Here is an 8,268-nt window from a genome sequence, read left to right as displayed (position 1 = left end):
TACCTATGAGAGAGATTGAAAGTTCCCATCTTGTAGGGAGTGATGAGAGGATTTGATTGGTGGGAATTGGCGGGAGCAGCCATGTGCGGAGGGTGCGAGGGTTGAATTTGAGTGGTTTTGGAAGCGAAGTGGAGGAGGACGGTGGCGGAGGTTTAGTTATATAGAGAGAGTGAGAAGAATCGCAGAGAAGCGAGGGTGACGTGTGCCATTGCGAAAGGGGAGTCGGCTTTGTTTGACCATAAGATATGGGTCCCACTTTCTCATACATTCTTACATCACACCGAACCAGAACCCACGCAAGTGGTTAGCCAAAGCAACATCTCAAGCCTATTAGTTCGCACGTGTGCAAGAGGAAACAGAGTCAAAAACAGAAGCCCAATGCGGCCCAAACACTATATTCACATGGCCCATTTTTTGTTTTTCATTTTTTTTAATTAATAAATATTTAATAAAGAGTATCTGCACATATATTTTGGTAAAGAATATTAATTTGACTATTTATTTATTTATTTATTAAGGAATTTAATAAAGAATGATTAAATTATTCGTGTTGCTATAATGATCCAATTGCTGTTTGATTAGAAGACTTTTAGAAAAGCTGTCTCCCCAAAAAGCCGTCTACATTCATTCATCTTTTTCATTGATGTCTTGTTGCAGTTGTCGCTACAGTGTTTAAATATTTAAATATTATATATTCGATAATGATTACAAAAAAGATGAAATTAAAAATACTGAATACAATTTCATAAATATGATTTCAATTTAAAATAGTGTTTGGGCTTTTTATTTTCTTGAAAAATCCAAAATAAGCTTGCCCAATAGTATTTGGGCTGGGCTGTGTGGCACACTACCACAGCATTAATCATTCTATTACACTAGCCCTTGTTATTATATTTAATTATACTTTTAATTCATGTGTAATTTTGGGTTTTTATATATTTTTTTCACAACTTTAATTACAGTTTAACTGCATATTTATATTAATTGTTAGATTAAATTTTCAGACAAAGAATTTTATTTAAATGATAATAAGATTAAAATAACTAAAGAAAAAATAAACTAAAAATTCAAGTCACACGAAGTATAATTAAGAAGACTAAAACACAATCCAAAATCCAATATTGTTCTCGCAACCAGTTTTAATTACTAAATTCATTTTAGTATTTGAAGTTGTCACAGTCAATTCAATTAATTTTTAACTTTTTCTTTTTAAAAGTAACAAAGTCTTAAAATTACACATTATTTCAATTGATTTATTTTTTAAAATGATAAAGTTTTTTTTTTTTTTTAATAACGACGCTTCATATTTGGAACCGATGACAAATTGGCCATTTCCAACCATGTCTATGATACATTATCAATATTTGACATTTAAAAAAAAATATATGTAATACATTTTATTTAGCTCTCTTAAATTTTATATTAAAGAAAAAAATTGTCTCATTTTATAAACACTACTAGTAATAATCATAAATCTTATTATATAAAAATAACAAATAAAATAAAACTAATCTCTGTGTTTTTTTTTTTTATATATTTGCAGGATATTTTTTTTGTCAATGTCAGGTCTAAGATGAAAATTAGGAATTCAATAAAAGTAAAGAAGATGGATAACATGTTAAAAAAGATATACATACAGATATATTTAAGTTTGATTGTTATTCAATTTTTTAAATTTTATTTTAAGCTCAACTTGGGAGTGAGAACATGTTCTTAAAACAGTGGAGTATAAAATATGATAATTATGGTGTGGATGAAATTCTTGCTATAATAAGAATGATAGATGAAGTATTTGATATTTCAAGAATGATCTAAATTTTTTTATAATAACACAGGTAACACACATTTATATTTATTTATTTGTCACATATTATCAAAATAAAATAAAAAATAAAGAAAAAAATATTTAATAAATATAAAAAGTTTATATATGTCATAGTATATTGAAGAGTAGAACAGTAATTTTTTATTATTATTATTATTTTTATTTTTTAATTTATGAAAGTGGTGTTTGGGGGTGGAAGCGGCGGAGAGTGAGGTTCGCAGGTTGTGTGGTCAAAGGGAGGAACGACTTGGATCCATCCACCGCCGTACCTTTTTTCCTTCTTCAATTTTCATTCAATTTGACCCTTTTTCTATCCAATTTCGTATTCACACTCTCTTCCCAACAATGGCTTCCTTTCTTCTTCGTCACAATCGGAACCTATTTGCTTGCTCTCTGTTCGGTTAGCTACCTCCACCAGGACTAATTTAATTAATTTCGGCTGTTATTTTCCTGATTTTTCTTCCCTTTATCTTGGAACTATCAAAACTCTAAATTTAACATGCCCTTATGTTTTTCTACGTTTGAATTCCAATATAGACTGACTTTGGATGTTTGTATGGTGTTGATGATATCTCATCACCTATTCAGGTAATAAGGAGCATTTTCGTCTATACTTTCAGTTCAGGTTTCAAAGTTTAGGTGCTGCTGCAAACATGGTGCATTCATATAGCAGCTCTAGTGGTTCCATCAGAAATGATTTTACTGACTTGACGTAAGTATCAACATGCTCCATATGTTGTTTGTTTACTCTGTTAAACAAACTTTTATCTGATTATAAATCTCTACGACAGTGGTTATGACTATGCAAGTTTAGTTACATGTTTCTGAATGCTGATGCTTAATTACTGGTCGTTTTAGCTGCCCTCATTCATGGTATCCAAAGGCCCGGGAAAAACATCGTAGGGTTATCCTTCATGTTGGTCCAACAAATAGCGGTAAAACATATCATGCTCTGAAGCAGCTTGAGTCAAGTGCTTCTGGTAAGTTATCCTTCTTTTCAATGGTAAAGGTAAACAATAATGCGTGAGGATGAAAACTTAGCAGGGAGATTATGTATTTTTGTACCTTGCAGGCATATATTGTGGTCCTTTAAGATTGTTGGCATGGGAGATTGCAAAACGATTGAACAAGGTACAAGTTCCTTGCGATCTCATAACAGGTCAGGAAAGAGAGGAGGTTGATGGTGCAAATCATAAAGCTGTTACAGTTGAAATGGCTGATGTATCAGCTGATTATCAATGCGCTGTTATTGATGAAATTCAGGCAAGTAAAATTTCCATTTGGTGATTCCTTTTTTTGTATTATATATAAAGTATTTCCTAGAATAATTATTTGGTTTTATGTGAACCGACATAAATGAAATTCACATTGAGAAAGGGATAGAAGGTTACGGTCTTATCATAATCTTGATAGTTGTTATTCTATATCTCGGTATGCTTGTCATTGTGATTTTTTTTCCCGTCTAACCTTATGTCTCTTTATGGATCCAGATGATAGGTTGTACTACAAGGGGATATTCATTTACACGTGCTTTATTAGGAATTGCTGCTGATGAACTTCACCTTTGTGGTGATCCTGCTGCTGTTCCCCTTATTCAGGAAATATTGAAAATTACTGGTGATGAAGTTGAGGTACTGATACTCTCCGAACATTAGTTTTTCTTTTTTTTTTTTGTCGGGGATGGGATGGGTGCATATACATTAGACCATAATTTTACACTCACGAATTTTCCGTTGTGGTAAATAACAACTGTTGTCAAGGTCCTCTGCTTATTCATTTTGTTTCCATCAAAATGTTCTTTAAATTTTCTCAAAGTTTTCTTCATGGGTGCTGCAGGTTCAATTTTATGAGAGACTGTCACCTTTAATCCCACTGAATGTTCCTCTTGGGTCTTTCTCTAATATAAGAAACGGTGATTGCATTGTAGCCTTTTCACGTAAGGAGATTTACAGTTTGAAGGTGAGCTTTTACATGTGTTAACTTTTCTTGAATTTAACTTGAATGCTTTCGTATTTAAACAAAATATTTTATACCCAAAAATTCCTGGCCCTCCATTTTCACTGTTATTGTTCCCTTTTGTTTTTCATTACAAGCTATCCAATTGCAGTTGTTTCCGCCCTCTATTAGCTCCTACACAGACTCTTTACTTGTATCCTATCATTTTAACCATGTTCATAGTGCTATTTTCATTGACATTATATAGGAATGGGGTAGATACAATGTTAGTGTTAGCTAAGTTAGGGTTTAGTCAATTAAATTCTCTTTTACTCTTTACATTCCACCCCCAGCTCCAATCCTCCCGCTCCCCAACACCTGCCTCCCCACCCACACACACACATACCCCTTCATCTTGATTAGCATAAGAAGAGAATGACACTCGTAATGATTTTTTATCAAACATAATGTAAGCTGATAATGAATTATGCAAATTCAATTTATGTTTTTTTATAGTATCTGTACTGCAAACTAACTAGTAGTAAGAGTTAATATCATTGCTCAGAAAAGAATTGAGAAAGAAGGAAATCATCTTTGTTCAGTAGTGTATGGCTCACTACCACCAGAGACACGAACAAGACAGGTGTGAGCTCAAACCTTTGTCTAAGTAATTTTTAGTTTTCCTTTTTAATTACAATTGTTTCACGGTAATGTAATATTTAGAATTTAACATTCGTCGCCCATACACACATTCTGCCATTTATTTTGTTCTTTTGTGATTTTTGTCTTTTCTCATTCATTGGCAGAAATGCTCCTGCTGATCATAACCTTTTTATGCAGTTTCCATGTTATTTCATTGCTCTGTTTGGAAATTCCTTCTCGTTTTTTGTCCATAGTTTTTAGTTTTCCTTTAGTTTACTGCTATTTTTATTGGCATATGTTGATAAATGTTTCCAATTTCTATCTCATTGTCCCCCTCCATGCTGAGAATTTGATTAGTTTAAAGTTTTGTTAGGACTGCAGGCAAGCATGTTCAATGATGCAAGTAGTGAGTTTGATGTTCTTGTGGCCAGTGATGCCATTGGAATGGGTCTTAATCTAAACATCTCTAGAATCATATTTTCCAGTACAAAGAAGTTTGACGGATTTGAGGTGCGGGATCTAACTGTACCTGAGATCAAACAGATTGCAGGTAGCATGAAATTCTTATAATTGAATTGAACCTTGTTCTGGAATTTGATTAAAGGATTGTATCTGGAATATATTGAAACTGAGGTTTTTGTGTTGTTTTTAACTTTTTGTCAATAAAACGGTATTACTTTTTTTTCTGGAGAGTCTATAAATCTTACATCAGATTTCAAGCGGTGTAATATTGAGCATTAGCTTTGGATAATTTTTTCTTATTTTATCTTGTCATGATTTATGCAGCTGTTCCAATGTATTGAATTTGATAGTTTGGATAAGTAGACGTCAAAGCATCCTTTTTATTTATATATTGTCATTGTTGGATGCTGAATTTGCTGGAAAATTTGGGGTAGGTACTTGCCTTAAACATTATGTATATAATAAATTAATTTTTTTGACAAAAAATCTACTAGGATACAGTTCAGATATGTCAAGATTCTGGGTTACATCAAAGGATATTTTTTGGCAAAATCAGTGCTACATTATTTTACAGAATTTAAACTTCTGTCAATTTTGTTAATGTTCCCAGTTTTTGTGGATTTAACATGCCCCCCTTAAAATCTCTCTTTATCTCTACTCAAGCTATCGTTTTTCCTTCAGACACAGGAATATCTTTATTAATGTTGATTTTTTAAAATTATTTTTGAGATACCAAGTGATTTAACCCCTTATGTTTATTTAAGTAACTGATTAGGAATCCACTTGGGAACAAAAAACTTATCTCAAATATCCATGATTTACTGTTCTAATCGATATTTTTATATTTTATTAATATGTGGAAATGTTGAACCTTGGGCTAATGTCCTGTCTATTTGGATCATATATTATTCTTGGTTGCAATAAATGCGTTTCTACTTGCAGGGAGAGCCGGGAGATATGGGTCAAATTTTCCGGAAGGACAAGTGACATGCTTGGATGAAGATGATCTACCCTTGCTCCATTCATCATTGAATTCTCCATCACCCATTTTAGAGGTAACCAAAAACTTAATTACCCTATACTAAGTATGCAACCTAGGCGAAACCTGAAATCTAGAAAGCTTCTAGTAGATATGCACTTTTATCCGAACTGTTTACTTTATCCACTATTGATGATTTATGTATTCTAATTGTGATACAGCGTGCTGGCTTACTTCCTACCTTCGATTTGATGTATATGTATTCCCGATTACACCCGAGATATGGTTTCTATCAAATACTGGTAAAATGTATCTGTCTATTTGTGTTTCCATGATAATTCATTCTGTCATCCATAGTACTCTGCAAATTGTATTATTTGTCATTGTCCATTGCAAGTGAAAAGAAAATTGTGACTGCTAGTTATAATGAAGTGGCCAAGCATTGTATTCCACTCAACTTCATCTTTAAATCATTGAATTTAAAAATTCTTAGGTGTCTTAACATATTATATTATTACATCCCAAAACTACATTATTCACCTTTTATCTTTAAATATTGCAGGCACATTTTCTTGACAATGCGAAATTATCTGAAAATTATTTCATTGTTAATTGTGATCAATTACTGGTATGTCTTTTAATAGCTGCCTTGCCATTGAATTGTGGATATTTCATATCAATGCTATTGTCTTTTCATTTGTAATATCAGTGTCGAATACCTTCAACAGTTTATTATTATTCACTGGGTTCCCTTTTGTTTTGTGGGTGTTGTTTGTACATGCTGATGCTAGAAAGTTGCTGCTGTCATTGATGAGCTTCCCCTCGGATTACATGAGAAATACCTTTTCTGTATCAGGTGCATTCTTATATTTTCAGAAAATAACACAATTTCAGAATGCAATATCCATGTAATGTAGGACAATTCTATGAATTGAAAACCCAGTCAATTAATAAATCACGGTGTCTGTAGTTCAGTCTGTTCATCTTTTCAGTTAAATTTTAACTGATAGTTGCAATAATATTCAGTCCAGCTGACATGGATGACGAGATTTTATCTCAAGGCCTAACACAGGTAATTATCACATTGTTAGTATGACTTATTGAGATTAGTTTGAATGATCATAAAATTGACACAGCTTATGATAAATCAGTTTGCAGAGAATTATGCAAAGAAAGGCCTTGTCCGGCTTCGAGAAATATTTACGCCAGGCTCACTCAAAGTGCCCAAGACTGCGGGTGCTCTTAAGGAGCTGGAATCCATCCATAAGGTTTCTTGTTGTACAGTGTTGACTATATTTTTCCTTCACTGATTTTGACAGAAAATGTTCATAAAACCATTTTTAACTGATTTTTAACCACTTAACTTCAATTTTAACGATTTCTGATTGGTACTAAAACTGCAGGTCTTGGATCTTTACGTATGGTTGAGCTTTCGGCTGGAAGAATCTTTCCCAGACCGTGAGCTGGCTGCATCCCAAAAGGCCATTTGCAGCATGTACGTGTTACAAGGCTTTATGTGTTTTTGTACTTTTATCCATTTAAAATCTACAAAACTATATATTTATCATTTTGAATTCATAGGTTGATTGAGGAATTCCTAGAAAGACTTGGGTGGCAGAGGCCAGTGGCTAGAAGAAGATTATCTTCGCCTAAAATGTCAAGTTCTCTGTTATCCCGAGATGTGAGGCAATACCTTTGATGCTATGTTTGGATATGCATTTTCAAACAACTGATCCCATCTGGCCAGAAGCTACTTGCATCTTTTCTCAATTTGACGTGAAAATAACAAAAGAACTGAGTTCAGAAAGTATCCAAAAAACACAGTAGGTTATTCCCTTGCCTTGCTGGTACCAGTAGCAGTGCCAAAATCTCTGTTCAGCATTTTACAACTTTCACTAACAACGTCAAATATGCTGTACATATACTAGGTTGTTTTCTACCTCTTACACATTCATATTGATTCATCTAATGATTATTTGATTATATTTTTTCCCCAAATTTATCTCTGTTCATTCTCAATCTTACGCAAGCCTGTTTTATACGAGGTTGTTTTCTTATATTAAGCGATCAACTTGTAACATTGCTGTTGAAGCACAGAGGTTACAAACTTGTAGACTGTTTACAAACTTTTTGGTTACAACGTTAAAAACTAAATACTCCATCATATTAACCATACTACCATACTATTCGGTCTCCAAAAAAACAATGCCATAAACAAACAAATTATATCCGAAAAAATATAAAAAGTGATTTTTAATATAATCGCAATTTCAAACAATCACTATTTTTAATATAATCGCAATTTTGAAAATAGAAAGATTAGAGAAAACATACACAGTCGACGAAATCTACGGGACCCTAATTGATATCAATGATCTTGAAATTGGATTGGTAAATGGCACATGCTTTGGTTCACCCTTTTAGG

At 32.8% G+C, this 8,268-nt stretch overlaps 1 protein-coding gene across 4 annotated transcripts; it reads left to right on the top strand.

Annotated features, from left to right (window-relative positions):
* The first annotated feature begins 2,002 nt into the window (after positions 1 to 2,002).
* Positions 2,003 to 7,841, top strand: LOC106776333 (DExH-box ATP-dependent RNA helicase DExH16, mitochondrial). Of its 4 annotated transcripts, none has more exons than XM_014663756.2 (16): positions 2,003 to 2,225; positions 2,414 to 2,537; positions 2,684 to 2,805; positions 2,898 to 3,088; positions 3,316 to 3,456; positions 3,662 to 3,784; positions 4,326 to 4,403; positions 4,784 to 4,952; positions 5,807 to 5,919; positions 6,065 to 6,145; positions 6,406 to 6,471; positions 6,635 to 6,699; positions 6,870 to 6,915; positions 6,995 to 7,111; positions 7,247 to 7,338; positions 7,425 to 7,841. In XM_014663756.2, exons 1-16 carry the CDS (start codon positions 2,171 to 2,173, stop codon positions 7,540 to 7,542), a joined length of 1,701 nt encoding a protein of 566 aa, XP_014519242.1. In that variant the 5' UTR covers positions 2,003 to 2,170; the 3' UTR covers positions 7,543 to 7,841. The 4 variants fall into 4 exon arrangements, 3 of the variants coding, with proteins under 3 accessions (XP_014519242.1, XP_014519241.1, XP_022643297.1); XM_014663755.2 differs by having other exon boundaries at positions 4,760 to 4,952; XR_002670113.1 differs by lacking the exons at positions 7,247 to 7,338; positions 7,425 to 7,841 and having other exon boundaries at positions 4,760 to 4,952; positions 6,065 to 6,173; positions 6,225 to 6,471; positions 6,995 to 7,013.
* Positions 7,842 to 8,268: the final 427 nt, after the last annotated feature.

Source organism: Vigna radiata, chromosome 11, assembly GCF_000741045.1.
Source record: "Vigna radiata var. radiata cultivar VC1973A chromosome 11, Vradiata_ver6, whole genome shotgun sequence".
NCBI lineage: Eukaryota > Viridiplantae > Streptophyta > Magnoliopsida > Fabales > Fabaceae > Vigna > Vigna radiata.
The sequence above is the reverse complement of the archived record's forward strand: the minus strand, read 5'-3'. Positions and strand labels throughout refer to the sequence as shown.

Bases quoted from the DNA above. Each gene is read 5' to 3' on its own strand.
- LOC106776333 (XM_014663755.2), top strand. From the start codon at position 2,171: ATGGCTTCCTTTCTTCTTCGTCACAATCGGAACCTATTTGCTTGCTCT. The intron at 5,920-6,064 runs GTAACCAAAAAC...ATTGTGATACAG, and splicing joins CTCCATCACCCATTTTAGAG to CGTGCTGGCTTACTTCCTAC. The intron at 6,146-6,405 runs GTAAAATGTATC...TAAATATTGCAG, and splicing joins ATGGTTTCTATCAAATACTG to GCACATTTTCTTGACAATGC.